This window comes from Poecile atricapillus, chromosome 2, assembly GCF_030490865.1.
Source record: "Poecile atricapillus isolate bPoeAtr1 chromosome 2, bPoeAtr1.hap1, whole genome shotgun sequence".
In the NCBI taxonomy this organism is placed as follows: domain Eukaryota; kingdom Metazoa; phylum Chordata; class Aves; order Passeriformes; family Paridae; genus Poecile; species Poecile atricapillus.
Genome location: NC_081250.1, coordinates 132,326,582 through 132,346,731, shown reverse-complemented (window position 1 = coordinate 132,346,731; position 20,150 = coordinate 132,326,582). Strand labels below are relative to the sequence as shown.

General features: G+C 35.3%; 1 protein-coding gene across 4 annotated transcripts in view; it reads right to left on the bottom strand.

Moving 5' to 3' along the window:
* Positions 1–20,150, bottom strand: part of VPS13B (vacuolar protein sorting 13 homolog B) — a 429,143-nt gene that overhangs the window by 230,019 nt on the left and 178,974 nt on the right. For all 4 annotated transcript variants that reach the window (XM_058833661.1, XM_058833660.1, XM_058833663.1 and 1 more), the window contains exon 20: positions 3,313–3,422. In XM_058833661.1, the coding sequence (XP_058689644.1) occupies positions 3,313–3,422 (110 nt within the window). The remainder of the gene's footprint in view (positions 1–3,312; positions 3,423–20,150) is intronic.

Genomic DNA, 20,150 nt, shown 5'->3' with positions numbered 1-20,150 from the left:
AGTGTTTGAGAAAGATGACATGCACTCATTTATAAATTTATTGCAAAAAGTATCACATATACTGACTGTCCCATATCAAAGTACAGCTAAGGCTTCTTACCAAGGAAAAGAAACTCTTCGAATTTTTATCTTGCAATAAAAATGGGTTTTAAAATGGGCTTTTAAAAGAGAGCAAATATATGCAAAAAAAGCACTGGTTGACCAAAATAAAACAAGCCACAGCTGAAAAAATCTCTAAAAATAGTCATAATAAAACATTAAAGAACACCTAAAATTTATTAGAAACAAGGCCTTGTTGCCACAAGACTCGACTCAAAAAATCTTCCAAAAAATGTCAAAATAAAATATTAAATTACTGGAAATAAGGCCTCTAAACTTGGCTTTGTTTTGCTTTTCATTTGGGAGTCATTGTTAACAAGCTATGAACAGCATGAGTACAAGAACTCACTTCATAGCTGTATTAATTTCCAAATTATTAATTTCCAAATTTTTGGCCAAATTCTGGCCAAATTAATCTTTCATATGGCATATATAAAGAATTTACCTTCTCAACAGGACATTCAGACTAAAGAAACACAAGAGGTTTAGGCAGATAAGCAACTGGTGCACAAACTACTCCCACTTTGTGTGTCACTACATTTACAGCTCATTTTACACAATCCATACAGACTAAAATATTCTTAAAAATGAATACCAACATAATGCCCTTGCTTATCATGCCAGTTCTACAATTATTAGCTGCTGAGCAGCAAGATGCAAAGAGAGCTTTGTCTAGCAATAGTCCAACATTAATAAATGAAGAGGGGTGATCCTCACTGGGCTGCATGTACCCCCACACCCCAGCAAGTCAGTCAGCCATCATTCTGATCCAGCTAAATAAAATGTCAGTGATGCCAAAAAGACATTGAAATGTTTCGAGTTTTGTAAAAATGCAGCTTATTGTGTTCCATATTTCTAACTCGTCATGCTTTCAGTTAAAAGTAGTTCCAACAGACATGGTGAATATTTCAGCAGATATAAAATACACGTTCTGCCAAATTGGCATTATAAACTTAAACCTAAAATCCCAGAAAGATAGTTAAAAAGCAAACAAAAATGAGGAAGTTCATATGTAAAGGTGTCCCATCCCTGTGGGGAGCCAGACAATGCCAGCCCCATCCTGTATGCCAGCAGAAGTTTACATTACTATAGTTGTACTGAAATAAATAAATACTTTCATTTAACTTATTTTATCAAGTACTAACATTACTGTGTACACAGGGCCAAATGTACTGAAAGGTTTTCTAACTGTGTTTTCAGATAGAAGTCACAACTTTGGCTTACTCAAAATGACAGAGCAAAAGCATTGTATTAAGCAGACATTAAAACTTAAAGTATCTTAATATTTAAGATCTCTGAATCATACAAGGAACTTCTAAAGAAAGTATTTTCTTTTTTTTTCTGTCACAATCATGTAAGACTGACAGAACAGAGGAAGGTAAAAACCTCACCAATGAATACATTTTGACCATAACTCTTGCTTGAAAGCATTGCATCTTACAGCTGTTAAGTGTTCAAAAGTTAGGAAGGTTTCATAGAGCATTTTTGTTTATTATGCTAGTTAGACTATGGTATCAAGCTGAATTTTTCCAAAAAATAAGGCACAGGGCCTAACTTTGACTAGAATCCTTATTCTAGGATAATTACAGCATTACATAAAGAAAAAAGTCTGTGGTTCAGCATAATTTATTACAGGTATAGTTTTCTTTTCAAATAAAGTTTCCTCATGACTGCTACAGACACTTTAATTTGTATTATTACATGCAGTCCATTACCACAGTCATGTTAAGGATGAAAATGGTATGACATTGACAGTTGAGTTTATAAACTTGTATTTAAAACAATTTCAAACTGCTAAGACATTTTAAATGCTAATAGCATTAGAACTGTGATACTGTAATTTTAATCTGAAATAGATGATGAAAAAATTTAGAAGGCTGTATGAGGTAATGACACGAGTTAGAAAATAAACAAAATTTGGCTAAAAAATTTGCCACTGATGATCAAAACCAGGGACAAACGAGTTTCCTAATGCAGCCACTTAGCTCATCCAGTCATCCAGTATAAAAAGGGAAAGCACTGACTAACAGCTGATTAAATACACTGATGTTAGAGACAGATTTTTATACAAACATTTGAAATAAGCAGGATAAGTAGGATTGATTACATTTTGGAAGGCTACATAACAGTAAAAAGTAGACAAATGGTTTGTTTTGCAAAAGACATGTACCAGGAAATGTTGTGCTGCTCCAGTTATGATGCAGGAATGAAGAATAATTCAATACGTTTAAAAACAGAATAAATTCATTAAAACAATAATAGAGCTTCATTGTCACAGTGAAACTTTTCAGATGCTGGTGCAGAATGACCTTCATGGGACTCAAATTAATGTTTGGCAATTATTACCTAACGAGGTAAATTGGACACAAGAAACAAATGTTTACAAGTCATGTTTATCCTCTCAATTCAGAGGCCCAGAAGGAAACGTCTCTGATGTGCACAGTGTTCTATGGTTATGAGACTAATATTGAAAAATTTCAACATTTGTCACTTCATAACTGACCACTTATAAGTGACAGAACATCACTGGTGACATAAACCACCAGTTTGATCAGTTATAGCAAATTTAAGTTTTAGGAAATTCTGCCAAATAGCAGTTATAAGTAAGTTTAGTATAAGGCAAAACCAGTGTTCTCTTCCATTCAGGAATATATGGAACGAAAATTAGGGTTAGGAATATGTCAAGGAAACCATTGCACCACACAGACCCACAGCCTTAGCTTCTTCTATCTTTTTCAAGCACATCGTATGCAAATAGGTATTCTGACATGATATACAGAATCTGCTACAGCATTCGCTTCTGTCAAGTTATGAACTGTATGGTTCATCTCCTATTAAAATAGGGTTTAATAAGAGTGCTGACTTTATAACCATTATTTGACAGCCCATCCCAAATTTTAAAATATGATGTACTATTCAGACTCAAGGCTTGTGAGGTCTCAGTAGTTAAAATTAGTTGCAAAATAATGACCCTAGGAGGTGATCACAAACCCAACTTCTTTGTTTTTATAATTAAAAATGAAAAAGTTGTGAAATTAAGATTTTAATATGCTAACTTCACATTTTAAAGAATTCAAAATAAGATCAACAGTACATGCAACAAATTACAAGGAAGAGGTTACAAACTCCAAACACTTACAAAAATATACTACTGGCATATGTAGAAGTGAAAGCTTCCCCTCCTCCCATCCCTTCTTCTCCAAAAATACATACCTGCTGAATGTGTCTACTAACTCGTTTCTGAGGTTGGTAGATAAGCCATGTATACAGGACTGGATCAACATTAATTGCTAATCCTTGTACACTGGACAAGAGAACAGCACCTGCACAACATAAAAAAAAAAGAGAAAAAAATGTAAACTACCTGCTCAGAAATCTCATATATATTCCGTTTTCTTGCACATCTTTAATGCAGACTTTTGTTTGGCTTGGACTACATATATAATAAATAATAATACTTAAAGCATAAACTTCAATAACATATTCAAAGTGAGAAACTCACCAGCACTATCAGTGTTAGGGATATGCATTCATAACGCAGCAACTTACATTTTGATTTTACCAATTACAAGCTTTTGTCAAGAAAAATGCTTGTTTTCACAGAAGTGCTTGTGTAACTGAATACACACAACACCTCCCCTCAAATTCTCAGCCAACTCTGCAAAAATGAGTGAGTAAGACCCTTGACACAAATACAGAAGAATATAATGCACTCCCCATAACCTCAATTAAAAAACCTCCATGGTCTAGGACAGTGAGTTCTTTTAATAAAGACAGGCCTACTTTACACTAGCTCTGCCCAAAGCTGAGGATAAACATTTTTCATGCACATATGGTCATGAATATTCTTTAGAGGATGAGTTAGGCAAAATAAGGCAAATTTTTTGAATGAAAACACTGCCCTCCGTACTGTGAGGTCTTAATATTTTCTTAATCTTTACAATATATCTTATTTTCTTTAAATCTCACAGTCTAGGACCTAGGATTACAAGACAGGGCTACTTTATTTCTTAGAAGTAAACTTCTAATTTTCTTGAAGAAATTTTCCCGAAGAAAACCTAACATGGAAAATGTTACGGCTCAAAATAGGAGAAAAACTATGTCAGTGCCCAGAAATGTTAGCATATACATCAAGCCATGCACACTAAAACCCCATTTATTGAGCATTATCTCCACTAAACCTGCATTAAAAATCTGATTATACATAGGTGAGGCTTTTTTTTCTAATAGTACAAATAATGTATCTATTGCAGCAGAACGTAATTACAGAGCTGTACAATTCAGAAGCAAATGGGTTAATGAATACAAAGGCATCAACTATACTGAAAAAGTGTAGCAAGTAGTAGGCAGTTATCTTTTTACCTAAGTTTTGCAGTTTTACGACAAATTACTAAAATAAATAATGAAATAAATAACAAAATAAATTTAAAATATAAATCCTGGTTACTGGAAGATCTGAGCAACAAATTCCACAGAATTACAGTAGTCCTATAATACCAAGAATCATAGTTTCTAGAGCAATATATACTACATTTACTCTGTGGTATACAATGTAATTATGCAGCAATCTGAATTTAATAATAAATTCAAATACATTCAGAAAGCTTGACACAATTCAATGTACTTTCCAAAAAACAGTAAAAACATGTGCCTCAAAAGACACATCAGCAAAACTGTAAATGGGAAATTAATTAAAAAAATATAAGTTATGAGTTTATTGTATATAACAAAATTTTAAAACCAGCTGAATTCCAAATGGCAGAAGACCCACCAACCTGGGGTGACACAAGCAAAGCCTGATGAGCACAATGGGAAAATGGCAGTCAAGAAATACACAAACATAAATCATCTGCCTAGCCCAGGCTTGGAGTTGGAACACACACTGCGAGGAACTCCTATACACAGACTAGTCCATGTGAGCTGAAGGTTTTAAATGTCGGTAATAAACCTTAGAATAAATCTGCAGTTAAAGGAAAAGCCAATGTCAAACACCAAGGGGTAACATGCAAGTAAGAGCAGTGAATATGCCTTGTGGCAGGATGTGCAGGAAACTAGAAAAAGGAAGCAAAAGGTAACAGAGGATTGATAAAATATATGCTCCAATCATTATCTTTTATCAGATACTTATGTGCCAACATAAAAGGATCCTGCATCTTTAAGAAACACTGCCTGTTGTCAGCAATACTTAATGAAAGGTTTAATATACATGTGATATGAAAAGTGGGAGACAGACCTCCCAATGAGTGCAGCATAAAGGCAGCCTACAGGCAAAGTCAACAGAAAATCCCACATTTCTAGCAGACTCCTGAAAAGAAAAATACAGTGTTATCGTAGCACATCATTCTACTAACTGAACACAGTTTCTAGATTACTGAAAAAAAAATAGCTACAACTGAGAAGTTCAATACAATTAAGTTGATCTTTGAACTGAAGCTCTCCTTTCCCTTTAATTAAGTCAACACTAGCACAATCCCACAAAATTCTACACTAAGCCAGCACAAATAGCAAACACTTTTCCAGTTGTCTTTTGATAGCTTGTGCCTACTATAGAAAAAAAAAAAAAACAAAACAAGCAAACAAAAAACTTCCAGTAGAAGTACTCAGATAAAGAGTTGCGTTATTTGCCATTCAATGTGACTGTCAGGTAACCTTGGCTTCCTACTAAGCCACTTCTGTCACACTAAATTACTGAAATTTACTGCTGTGTTTGCTACTCAGCCGCTGTATTTAAGGACAGTTTAATCACCTATGTAAAGTTGTTATCTGCATAACAGCTTTCTCCAAAATCAATATCTAGTGAAAAAAGTTTCTCAATTTTCCTCCTGTTTTCCTGTCAAGGAATAAGAATCCTCCCCAGTTTTTAAGGAAGTTCTCACTGATTTGAGGCTCAAGCTTGAAGCTGGCAGCAAATTCCTCATACGCCTAAAAAAATATTAATTGCTATTCTGTCTCCATCAAAATGCAATGCTCGAGTTCCCTGGATTTCATTAAGATTGTGGAGAACTTTCTTTTCTTCCCCTCCCCTTTTCTCCTTTTAATTAAATTTACATTTCAGAAAAAAAGCAGACCTTAGTCCCATAGCATACTAGGGTTTCCTTTCCAGATCTCAGTTCTGGCCAGAGTTATCTATTACATCTATCTAGTAACAGATTTGAAAAATAAGTATTGGACCCAACACCATGTAATCTTTAATGTTTGAGAATTTCCTGAGTCATGGTGTCATTTGCCAGGCTCAGCTTGGGCAAATAATTTCCTTCTTTCATAAATTCCCACTCTCTCCTGACGGAATACAAGATGGGGAGGCTGCAGTCAGGCAGAGGAGGATGACGAAGGGAAAGCAGCAGAGCACAGCAATGCTTGGCACTCTTGTCCTGTGGATGAGCTTCCTGACAAGTCCCCTTGGATGATGACAGCTGCAACAACAGCACTTTTCTTCCCAAGGGATGGGGGCCTGCTGAAGATAACTGGGGCCTCCTGCTTGGGGGTTGGTCCTGCTGCCACCTCCTCTCACTTGGAGTGCTGAGCACAGGCTGCTGGAGAAGCAGGGAGGACAGGGGTCACTAGCCTGGGGCTCTCTCCATAGAAACCTGGGGAAAAAAGTGGGGGGAAAAGGGAATGTGGTACACTTCTGGTGAGGTGGAAAAGGACACCCACCCTAGGGACACAGCTGCAAAGAAGAGAGCCAGAGGGAAAGGCAGGATGGGTGAAATACGGCAGAGTCCAGCAGTAGAGCTGTGCAGCTGAGGAATGTTCAGTCAAGAAAAAATAGGAAAGGGCCTCAACTATCAAGGAGACACAAGAAAAGGATGAAGGAAGCAGGACAATGAAAAAGGAATGTGGAAGTGAATGAGCACTTTGGGAAGGAGAAGGGAGGTGGCAACCCTTGGCAAAAAATGCTTTTTTGAGATGCACAATCTTTGTGAATGAGTAAACTGCATTACTGTTTCTCCCAACTGTTGCAGTCTGCAACCTCAGGATCTCGTCCAGAGAAGCAGCAGGGTTCTGGGGACCAGCATGAAACACCAACGAGACGGGCTCCCGTTCATGAAACCATTTATTCAGCATGGGAACAAAGTCAGATCCAGAACAGAGAGCCCCGAACAGAGGCACAGCAGGGGTTTTTGAGGGACAGAACCCCCGAGGGTTTACACCTTTGAGGGTGGAGTTCAGGGTCAGGGACCATTAGAAACACACCAAGGGAGAACCCCCCAGGGACTCAAACCCAATCAGAACCCCTGGGCCGCCCTTCACAAGGGGTTTGGGGTGGGACAATGTAACTCTTTGTCTCCCTGAGGCCGCTGCAACACCAACAATATGGAGAAAAAAATTACTAGGAAGAACAGGCAATAAATAACCATGTGATTTATGCACCTGAAAATGAGTTTTTGCAACAGCAAAGGACCAGCCTAGAAGTACTTTTTCCAAATTCTGCTATGTATGTAGTATCTGAATACACCTTATTGTTATTTCCAGTACACCTTATTGTTATTTCCAGTAAAATGAACTTGAAAATCTCTACAGTAAACTGAAGTTTGAGTTAATGTACATTTTCTGTAAGGGAGGGATCACAAATATGAACAAATGGAATGACTTATAATAAAATCTAATTCTGACAAGTTTTGTATATTTTCAGTAACTAGCTTAAAAATACTACACCATCTTGCTATATAAATTGGATCATGAATTATTTTAGCATTGAGTACTCCTGACTACTAGATGTCTCAGGACACATGAATGATATATAAATGCTAACAGGTTGAGTTAGTATCATTCATTTAGTATCCAATTATTTTAAATTATACCTGAGAGAAGAATTTTCTTTTTTATTTTTTTTTTACTGTTTTGAAGGGCATTTTCACTAAGGCATACTATAAATGCAGAACTGCATATTATACCAAACTGAAGTGTTCTATTTTATAAAAGTATATAAAAGTAAATTTCTGCTGCCTGACTCAAAGCAGATGCATTGTAAATCCCTAAGTCTGGAAATATCTAAGTCTGTTTAATTTTAGCCTGGGAGTAAAGTAAGGGAAAAAGACTCCACTTTACTGCTCTGCTTGTTGCCAGTATGGCTCACTTACCCAAGCAGGCTTTAGCAATCATTTATCCTCTGGCACCACAGCCATTTTCAGTAACATCCCAAAATGAAGAATGAGAGCTGAAGAGCTAGAAATTGCAGTTACACTGCATAGAAATTAATCATACAACTTTGGTCTACTTTGGAATATCAAGGACAAAGCCAATGCAAATGTCTTGCAAAATAATCAGCTTATCTAAGAGACACCGTCCTGCATTTCATCCTGAACTGCTGAGTCAGACAAGGGAAACAGATACTTCAAGCCACATCAAAGTTTATAGGACTGTGAAAAATTATTTTTACATTATATCTGCTAAAGTAAGTCAATAAATTTTGTCTAACTAGTGAAATATATGTCTGCATGTCTCTCTATTCAAGGCTGACTTGAATGCCTACAGATGCAAATATTATCCCAATTTTATCACAGAAAAAACCTCCAGTAAGTCTACTGTACTTGCACAGTTTTACATTCACCAACTGTTTGAAATAACTCTGATATCAATTAGTTTAGTTGCTTAGACCAATAACAGAATATTTCACTAAAACAGAATTAGTGGGGTAACACTTTCCCATTAACTAAGGCATTTTGGTCTGTAGTATCAAACACAGTTCCCTCATACAAGTTATTCTTTGCCCAAGAACATATACCCTAGAAGATTTTTATCACCATTATTTTTCATTTTTTTAAAATTAAAAATTCTTTTGATATTCAGAAACATTCACTAAGAACATAACTCTACTGCTATCATGACCTTCTAATTCCTATTGATGTTTATAGCAGAAAACCATTAAAAATAAAGGAGGGGGGTCAACATCATTATTTTTCTTTAAAATAGAGAAAAAGTGAGGTAGTGAACTGCAGTTATTAAATCACACAGCAGGACCCACAGATAGAATTCAGATGTTAAAGTTATATGCCACAGCTAAGTGGCATATATATTAGCCTACTGTAGCAAATAGAAAAAAATTAATGTACCAGTCCATCCTGTGTTAATCATGAATAAATCAGACAGGCCTAGTTACAATTGAATGTTCTGATAAGCTATCATCATTATTTTTTTAAAGGAAAAATATCCTGCCTTTATCAATATACAGACCTCACAAATGCTGAATTACAGAATTATGATATAGAAGTATTCTAAAGATGTAACAAGGAGGCTAAACAAAACTGTTGGATACACTGTTTAACACAAAGTGCTGTATGTATTTTCCAATGTACAAGAAGTTACATTTTTGCAATTCAGTCTGCAGTAAGCAGATCAAATCAAGGTACGGACAACAACCTTCAGTTATTTCACATCATCTCTGATGTTAAGAATGGAACTTCGCCCATGTAGCATTTTGTCTTTTTTTACCGAGGAAAAAATTTTGTGATATGCTGAGTTGGAAGTTTTCACAAAAATGCTAAAATATTCATATTTAACTTTTGTGCTGCATGTTTTTGAAACAAAAAAGACGTTATCTTGAAAGGCTGCTTTTTTCCCAAAATCATTTGGTCAAAACTTTAATTCCCCTTAAACACTATGGTGATGTGGGTTCAGTGAAACAGTTTAATAAGCAGTAAAGACCAAGAAAAAAAAGAAAATGTGTAGGTAGGCAGCTGTAGTACACAGTAATGCCAGCTTTATTTAAATGATTACTGAATCACTTCTGTGAAAAGATAATGGCAATATTCCTATGCTGAGCTGCATTGCAACTCTTCCTGAATTCTATGTTTTTACTGCAAGAGTATCTCACTCAAGTATCACTTCCTCCTGTTCACTTTTAGGTTGTTTATATATTTAACCATTATACTTACTATTCTGTAAATAAAAGCAAAATGAGGAACTCTAAACTCAACTGTCAGAAAGGACCAAACAGACAGAAAGGAAGGATATACTATAAGGACTTCAAAACCTTATCATCAGTGAGTAAAGAAAATCTGAATGCTTTAAAAAACATGAAGTGCTTAGAACACTTTGTTTTATTCATGAAAGAATATGGGGAAATACAACATTTGAGTCACCCAGAGAGCTGTGTTTCCAGTCAGACACTGCAGGCTGGCCCAAACTGACTGGAAGCAAAGGCTGTTAATGTACACATTGCTACGAAAGCAGGTATTCAGAAACTCAGTAACACAAACTAGCAGTTTACAAAGGTTTCTACCAAAATCTGGTTTGTCTTTTCCTCCTGAAGTCCCATTTAGAAAACTATCTAATGTCACTGTTATAAATCTGATCATCAGTCTGACTCTCAGTCCTTAAACTTGATCATTCCTGACCAGGTTTTCAAAGTGCCAACAAAGGCTTGAGAATTTTAGCTTGTGTAGCTTTCTGAAAAATGAATTCAGATATATATTGCAATGTCAAGGCTGCTTCATTCCATTTTCTGTATGGAGCCAGTACCACTTACAGTTACTCTTATGGATCACAAGGAGACTACATTTCATTAAATTAAGAAGTATTTGGAAGAATAAATGAGGAATGGAGTTGAAAGAATAAATGAAGAAACTATGAGTCAATTTCCTAATTTTTTGTTTACTCTACCTGAGACCTCCTCAGTCCCATTTTAAAGGCTGTTGAGGCTATTTTTTCATGTTACAAAGATTTTTAGTGTCTCATGTAAAATATAGTAATCCTAAGGAATGGAACTACTGAAAACAGACATTGTCAAGAAGATTAGAAACAAAATCTTCATATGGATGCTTTTTATTTATCAAGAATTTTGCTAATTCCTTTATTTAATGGACTGAAACTGGAAATCAGAGGAGTCAGGAAACAACTCTTTTCTTCTTTTTAATCTTTAGTATTACTTATATTCTAGTCTGAAAAAAAAATGGTGGAAAATTTAGTGTTAAGAAAGAAATACTGTGGCTCAAACCTGGTGTTCTCCTAGATAATCAACAAGTACAAAGCAGATTTAGTTATGCAGTCTACTGGAATTCCCTACACAAATTCCACAAGTTGTTTAATCACAGGTTTTTAAAGAAACTAGGTTACCTAGAAGGGATAAGAGAGAAAATTAAATAGATAAATCACTGAATATGCTGAGCTGGAAGGGACCCTCAAGCATTCTCAGATCCAACTCCTGGCTTGGCACAGGGCACCCCAAGAATCACATCATGTACAAGAAAATGTTCTCCAGACATTTCTTGAACTCTGTCAGGCTTAGTGCTGTGACCATTTCCTTGGGGAGCCTGTTCCATGCCCACATTTTCCTGATATCCAACCTAAACCTCCCCTGCCTCAGCTTCATGCCATTTCCTCATGTCCTGTCACTGGTCTGAGATAGGGAAAATTATTTAGGAGAAAAGAAACAGTCATAGGCAAATATGGTAATTTTCACCATAGAAAAAGGCAGAGCCCTGCAGTGACCTGAGCTGCCCAGGCCATTGCAGGACATCAATGTGGTGACCAGCTCTGCTAAGTTATCCAGAGTAACCACGAACAGTGCTGACCCAGGAACTCCCAAATATCCCACCCAATAAAAACAATTCTCCTACTGCTATTGTTGCCTCATATTTTAACTTCACATGTAAATGATAACTGAACTGACTACTTCACCTAAGAAAACAACATTTCTGTTTATTCTAGGAAAGCGTTAGACCAATGTTCAGCAGGAAGGAAGGAACAAGCAATAAAACAGAAAAAATCAACTACGCCACTGCATAAATGCATTGTGTACACAGATATTCAGACCACTGCATCCAGCTCCTGTCAGCCAAAATGATGTTTTAAGCATTCAAACCTGAAAACTTCTGTTTCACAATACCATTTATCCAGTATTTATCCTCCCTGATTCATTCTATGCTCCATGCCAAATGCATTATACATTCTCCAAATCCCAGAGCACAAATAAAAAAGCACAGAAATAAAAAAGTATACACACGTACTGGTTAAATGATTTTCTTTTCATAATTTTTAAATCATTCTCTATTTACTATAGTCAACTCCAAAGCAAACGGGTTTTGAAAACTTCCAGGTCCAAACCACTTGGATGTGCACCTCAGAGAAAAGCTGCAATGTCAGAACCCCTTCTAAAGGTAATGTTATTTGTAGGTTTTTATCACTGCATTATTCTAGGTAAATGTGAATGTAATTCTGGAAGTACCACAAGCTGCCCTTTACAGGCTGCTTACACAGACATTACTGATGAAGATACTAGAGTCTCCACATATGCCACAAACATGTTCTAATCACTATAGACAATTTGAACATTTGATTAAAAACCCTCCAAAGTCCACACTAACTTCTGCACAGAGAGCTTCAGCTGAAGGCCAAAACGCCATGGAGAGGCAAGCCACTGAGAAAACACATGTCAATGGAAATAGATCTTTTACAAGTCAGTGAGGGGAATAATATTTCGACAGAGCAGAAGTCTCAAAGCTATCTTAGGCTGGGTTTGAAAGAATTAGTCATACAACACCATTCTATATACGTTATATATATATATGTAAGATATAATAGGCAGAAAATAGTTGAGGTATGCTCCAAGGCTCTGAAATCATGGGAAACAGATATCAATATTTCAGATATTGCTGAAATACTTGATATCACTCATAAGCCAGCAGGGAAGAGAGGACCACATACCATCACCTCTATTAATGCAGAGAATAATATTAGTCATGATACGAATGCATTACCCCTAACTAAGCTGTGAGAATGCCTAATAATCTCTCTCAAGTTTTCTACTATAAAAAACAGCAGAGAAAAACTTACTAAATTTACAGATTATTATTTCTATGACCTTTAGGGAGTTAACTGTGCACTACAACATATGCTACCACACCAGTAACAGAATTGCATCCTCTCTCTCTCTATGACTGGATTGGTGGAGTGCTATCACACTTTTCTTCGACTGTGACACAACATTTTAAGAGGATTGGGAGCTAATTATCTAAGATGCCTGAATACGTCTCCTTCTAAGTGATTTTCAATAGGACATTCAATTATTTATTTTTAAAATATGGATTTTAAACTAAAACTAGCAAATTCTCTGAAAACTGCCAAGAAGTTTCTTAATACAGTTCAGCTTCTGCATTTATAAACACCTCACTATCACCTTCCTAAACTCTATTTTGCAATTTCTTTTTGCAGTACACTTTTGAGAATTGCAACAGGATTTTCCCCTATGGCAACAGGGCACCAAGGGAGCAATTTTCATTCCTTCTTTAGTTGTTGAACATCTGTAGAGTTGTGACTATGGATACCAACTGGTCTTGCCCTTTAAGTTATAAAGCTGAAATCTTTTCAGCAGTAGATGCCTGCCTCATGTACCTCCTTTTAAAAGTAATTTGAATAATATACAGCTGTGATTTCTGTTTTCTTTTTTCTTAAACATTACAGCTTCTCAGAGGCAACAGAAAACACATAGATCATTTCACATAATTTCTGAGGTGCTCAATTAAAACAATGTAACCACAGGCCGAGAGACTGAGGAAAATGAAAGTAATTTAGAAAGGTATGCAAGTCTTACAGTAGAAATTCTACATAAGGTTATGCTTTTCTGTAGCAATAATATAAGTAAAGGAAGAACAAACAAAAAAAAATTATTTATATATAATATATATTTATCTTCTAAATAGGAAGTCCTAATTAATTCATATATTCATTTTTATTGTTTAAAAACTTCATGTTCTATACCAGTGATTCAAGACTGAAATAAATAGCATACAAATGCCAAACAATGAGCCTGAATAAAAATAGCCACAGTGTGTTATACTGCTGAAGTCATGACACTGCAAGGTAGGTAAAGTTACACAGGCAGTTCAGCCATTAACTTTCTTTTCCTTTTTTAATATGCGTACTTCAACAGAAACTTGATACACAGGGTTGAAGTTAAAAGCAAATGTCTTCTTCAAAACAAGCAACAACTTTGAAAAATATTAAATTTTTGTTGCTGGGTTACTTGGTGGGAAAGATCTGCAAGTCTTGGGTACTATGAACATAAAATGGGTAAATTTTCTAAAGGACAGTCAATCCTGGTCCCTTGTGCAGTTGCTATCTGCGTAGGCAATGCATTCAAAAGTATTTGTGAATTCTAGTAGACATATATCACAAAGCTATTTCATCAAATGTGTACCCACTTTACATAAATAAGACCATTTGCATTTTAGAGGTACACTTATTAATATCATATTAATTCCAAATTTAAATCAAATGCCACAAGTTCATTAAAAGTAATCAATGATTTACAGTACCACTTTTTGTTATCTAAAAACAAAAAGCCTTAATCAGCTTCTGAAACCTATTTGTAAGAAAAGAGAGAGGACAAATGAGCATCTCAACATACACTGAAATGGTTGTACCAAGACACAAACAGGCAAGAACTAACATCTCAAATGTGTAAATAGTTCTATTCACACCTACCACAGGGGAGCCATCTTCTCAAAGGCTTCGGAATGTGTTGTAGTTTCAAAAGATTTCAGAAAGATTTCAAGGTAACTACCTTACTGACTAGGGTTATCACTTAGGGTAACTACCTAAGTGACTGGAGGTTCTTTTCAAGATATATAGGCTACTATTAACTATTATACTATTAATGCCCAGACAGCACAAATACCAATAAAACAATGCCCTTTTACTGCATTGCGAAATTCTCTAAATTCTGATTGAATTTACTTATGAGCATATTCAATGCACAGAGCACAACCTGGATTCCTCATTTGCAGTTTTTTCTGCAAATTGCAGAAATTTGCAATATCAAAATCTAAAATTATAAATTTTTAATCCCAGATTCAGTCATGTCTGCATTAAATACAAAATCGTGCCTTTACTGGTATCAGTTTTATCCCCTTCTAGAATACCAACTTATTTACTGACTACAATGAAGAATTTATATGAGATATTCCCTAATTATTTAGTAATTTCCTAAACTCGTATTTATGTTACTAGAAATGTGCAGTAATTCAGACTTTATAGACAATGGTGATGGTCACAATGAATGCTGAAGATAAAGATTAAAGAAGCATTTTAGCTGGGCAGACGACAGCTCCCCACAGCTCTTTTACAGAGATTAAGCAATTGATGTTAAAAATGCTGACATTTTAGCAAGGAACCAACAAAAAGCACCAGCACAAGTAATACTGGGGGAGGCTGTTGATCATCCTGCCTTTATGACTGAGGGCTTTTTGGAGTATTTAAAAATATTTTTATAAATTCAAATAATCTTTCAATTCATTAAGGTTTTACAATACAAATTTCATCAAGTATCATTAAAAAAAAAAATGAAAGACAACGTTCAGCATATCCTAAGAGATATCCAGATTGCCAAACTAGTTTATTATAAAAATTGCTTTTTTTCTTTTCAAACAATGTTGTGAGCCTCCAACTCAGCCAGCAGAAAAAGTCACTTTGTTTTTTCACATCAGAAATTAATGCACAAAACTGCAAACAAAGCCAAAGTATGCACAGTTCATTTCTACCAGGAGTGAACAGGGAGATAGTTATTTAATATTTATTATTTTTACAAAATCATCATTTAGTTGACCTAGAAACTACTCTACTCAATACCACTATGTTTGTGAATTTGGAACATACAATTAAAGTCACATCTTAAGGTACGTGCTTATAAAGATTCATGCTAAACATGATGCATCCAGAAAACTGAAACACCTAGTATAACAACTTCATTTTCCTTTAAGCTGAAATACACATTTTTACATGGTGCTGAGACTTATGAATGACATTTTTCCACTCGTGGATCTAAGAGAGGCTAATATTTTTGAATTATAGAAAATCTGCATTTTATTAACTGCACTTAATATATACAGCATTCACTGTATTATGTAAACACACTTATCTTCAAATCCATTTTTAACCTCTTCCACCACCGCTAAGCTTTTTTAAAAAAATTGAAGTTAAAATTTAATTGATGACGTGCATTTTGATTAATAAATCCAAAATGTTGTTTAATTAAGTCAGTGTTTTAAATCTCTGCTTAACTAGATGGAGAGTAGGAATTTTACTTTCACTTTGGGGCTTGTGTGAATGCTTCTCTTCACTCAAAATATCAACAACACTGTCTAGATGGTTATTCTTAAAAAAAAAATTATGGTGTTTAAGAAGTACATAAACTTCTCAATATGGGCTCTGGAAACTCACAGGTAAGGAAAATTACAAAACTGCATCTCTTAACTAGTAGAAGTGTAGAAAGCTGCTGTCATACATTTAGGTCACAGTGGGAGTTTTTAAATATGTTGTCTTGAAAAACTGATTTTTAAGTGAAACCAGCTTTCACATTTTTACAGTGTCTTCTGCAAGAGATGTTACAAATAAACAGAAACACATAACCTTTCGTATAATTTTGGCAGTAAGCTGAACACTGTAGCTTTATGATTTTGCAAACCTCACTTAAGATTTTTAGCAAAAGAAGTGTTAAGTAAACTGTATAAAACATCTGCATGGGCACTATAAGAACACTGAGTTTATTTACAAAGCAAATATTACTGCAGATGGCTGACAATATATCATGTTGTCTTCAGAATACTAATTTTCTGAGCAGATCTTTTGGGGATGTGCTCCAAAAGAGTGGTATGTGCTCTTGCATCATATTTTATAGATCAGCAAAAAACATACCTGTAAAAACTATTTAGATCAAGTTTTCCTGCATTTTTTAGTGCACACGTCAGACTATTAAAACTAATAAAAAAGAAATTCAGTCAGGTAAAAACGGTAAGAAAATAAGTGAAGAGAGTTCTAAGTAATGACACATTAAAAGGAACACTTACTTATAGCCATGCTTTAGATACGCCCAGCAATTTTAAATTTTCTGCCTGACACCACATGTTGGGGCCCTATGGGGTCCCTACCATGTAACCATAGCACTATCTAAACAAATCATTTGCTAATCCAGATATGTCAGAGCTGTATCTCTATGCTGGGGCTGGAGAGGTGCCAGTTCTAAAACCAAGAGGTGAACATAACAGTGAGCATACTATAGTGTTTCTGTACCTGGAAGAGAAAAGAAAGCTAGAGGATTTTACCTCATCTTTTCTAGTTATTAAGGGAAATAATTCTGACCAGCTGCTTCTTCCCCAGCTCATTAACCTCACAGTCCTTTATCTTGATTATAACACTGCATGTAAAAACCAGAATTCTGGAATAAAATACAGATGTTTATAAAGTCCTGTGCCTGTTTACAGCTTTATATTTTGTGATACTAAGTGGATGCTTGGTATTTGGATTGGGATTTTGAGTGGGGGAGAATTGTGGGAACATTTAAAGGCTGTTTAAAAAGTGACTGAAGTATATGCATTTCAAGTATGCAGCTGTCATTCAAACAAAACTCTCAGTTCATGCACTAAGTAATTTTAAAGCTTCATTAAGTCATGGGTTTAAGAGAACATCAGTTGATAAACACTGCTAACAAAAACAGCAATACCATACCTGCTGTGTTTCAGTTGCTTCTTCCTCCTTACCACATCATGAATTTCACGCAGAATAAACTTTATCTGCTTTGATACTGCTGCTGCGTAGCTGCTTTCTCCTTTTATGTAAATTTATACCAAATCCAAAGGCTATTAAAACCACACAAATTTTCAGTGGATATTAGTTCATGCTCATCTATCTCCAGAACGACATGCTAAATGCTAAACAGTGTCTGACTGAAGAACATGACAAGACAGCTCAGAATAACTCTGTTTACTTAGCTCCTTCCAGTCCAAGAAAAAAGCAGATGAATAGAGAATATGACAATCTTGGAAGTTTTGTATTTCGTGTTCTTATTTTACAGATATATATGTAAAGAAAAGAATTTTCGTCTTTTCTTATGATCCAGAGAAATTGTCAAAAAATAATTACATGTCCTTGATAGCTAGGAATATCCAAGTTGTTTTTACACACTAACTAACCTGAGTACCTCCTTAATTTATGGAAAATAAGTTCTATTCATATCAGTCCAGTTGGATTTGCAGTATTATCTCTTTAGGGAGACTCACAACAGCAGTCTGCTCCAGTTCTGGACATATTGGAAGCACATTACTTAACAGAACTTGCTCTCAGTTCTTGTACTGTCAGCTGGAATGCTGCTGCCTGGATTGCCACAGAACAGGCAAAGTACACTGAGTAAGCAAGCACCTTATCGTGCTGCTTGGTGCTCACAAGAGCGTGTTCACATCAGTGTCTGCATCTGTCAAAACTCAGAAGTCCTGACAGCGTCCTCGGTTATTTCATTAAAAGCACCTGTTCCTAACACCCTTACATATTCTAATGCAGATGATTTTATGCCAAATCCTGCATTAATCCTTTTCACACAATTCAGAATATCTTCCTGCACAGCACAACATCTTTATCACAACTTGAATTACGATTCTCTGTTATAACAATTTGTAGTGTGTTTACAAACTTACAAGAAGGATTATTTCACAGTCTAAAGGATTTGTATTTTTGAATAGTCTAGTTCTTTTCATGTGTCAATATATTCAGCTACAGAAGAGCAGGATAACATATTTCAGTGGCTGCTTATGGTTAAAACAGGATAAACCTGAATTGTATTAAAACTTCCAGACACTAAGAAAAAGATGCTCCGTATCTGAAATAATTCTAAAAATTATAAAAGATAATTACTATGATAGTTGTAATTCAAAGAAGCAAATGAAAGACAACAAAAAAGCAGTATTTAAATGTGAATAAAACTGAGTTGTGAGAAAACAAATGTGTCCAATTTCAAAAGATGACAAAGTAAACATGGATGTCATGATATTATAAACTCACTTAAACTGTGACTTTTCTATATCTGTCCAAGGTGTGTATTCATAAGCTACAATCAAGTCAAATACTTTTAAATATAAAGCAGATAATGTATTAAAGTTGCAAGTCTGCTGCCCCAGAAGTATGGTAGAAAGATAATGCACTACTTAAAAATAATCTGTTTTAAACATGTTTTTTTTGTCATTTCTTCAACGTAATGAATATTAGTTGTGCTTAAAAAACAAGGTAAAAAAAGGTTCTCAAACATGAAAGATGAGCATTTTTAACATCAAAGAATATACCTTACACTTCTTTATTAGATATGACTTTTTCACTTAAGCAGAATAAAGCAAATTAATGAATAGATCATTTGTGGATCTAATCTGACTTTTTGTAGCTGTGCCCATATCTTACACTCTCTAGCTGTAGGGGCTAGTGAAATGGTTACAGGCACTGAAAAAAATAATATTTTAAAGCTGATGTTTTGAACAACAGGTATTTCATGTGCAGCACATTTTGTACAATAAAACATTGTGATTATTATAATAACACTATGGGGATAATCCATGCCCTATTTACAAATAAATAATCATTCACTCATAAAAATTCACACATTAATTCAGTCTTGTATTACCCTAGAGAAGAACAATAGTTTCTTCCCAATATCACAAAACCACTTAGCATCAACTCCTCTAATACAGTCTACAGACAGGTTTTTAATGTAAAAGATACCAGTATTGCTGCAATATCTAGAAATGCTGAGATAGAGACTTCTTTTTGATTCTTTGTTTTTTATAACTGAAGAGATAACTCTATCTAAAACACTCCTCCAGAATTATATATATATCTCCCCATTCTGACAGGATACGCAAAGAGCCTTAGCAAAGACTCTTGTCACAAGAGCTCATCACATTCAGGAAAGGGATGACAATACCCCCATCAATGCCATTTGAAGGACTAATACACAACTCCAATCTCCCAGCAGAACTAGCCCATCCTCCTGGATTGGTCTGGCTATGCCCTCAACTCCCAAGCCCCCAGCTCCAGCAGGGACTGCTGGCACAGAGTAATTGTGCAGGATCTTTCCCTCTCGAGTACCAGCAGCTGTCTCATGCTGACACACACATAACTGATATGGCATCTGCAAAGTGCCTATGGCAGATTACCCCAAATCAGCCCTACCTCCAGAGAGCTGTTCGAAGGGAAGAAACTTCATGGTACTAAAGCTTCAGTATAACAGAGTCAAATAATTAAATTCAAATGTAATGTACATCAGTATTACATCAAAGTTTATTTTCCTGTCACTA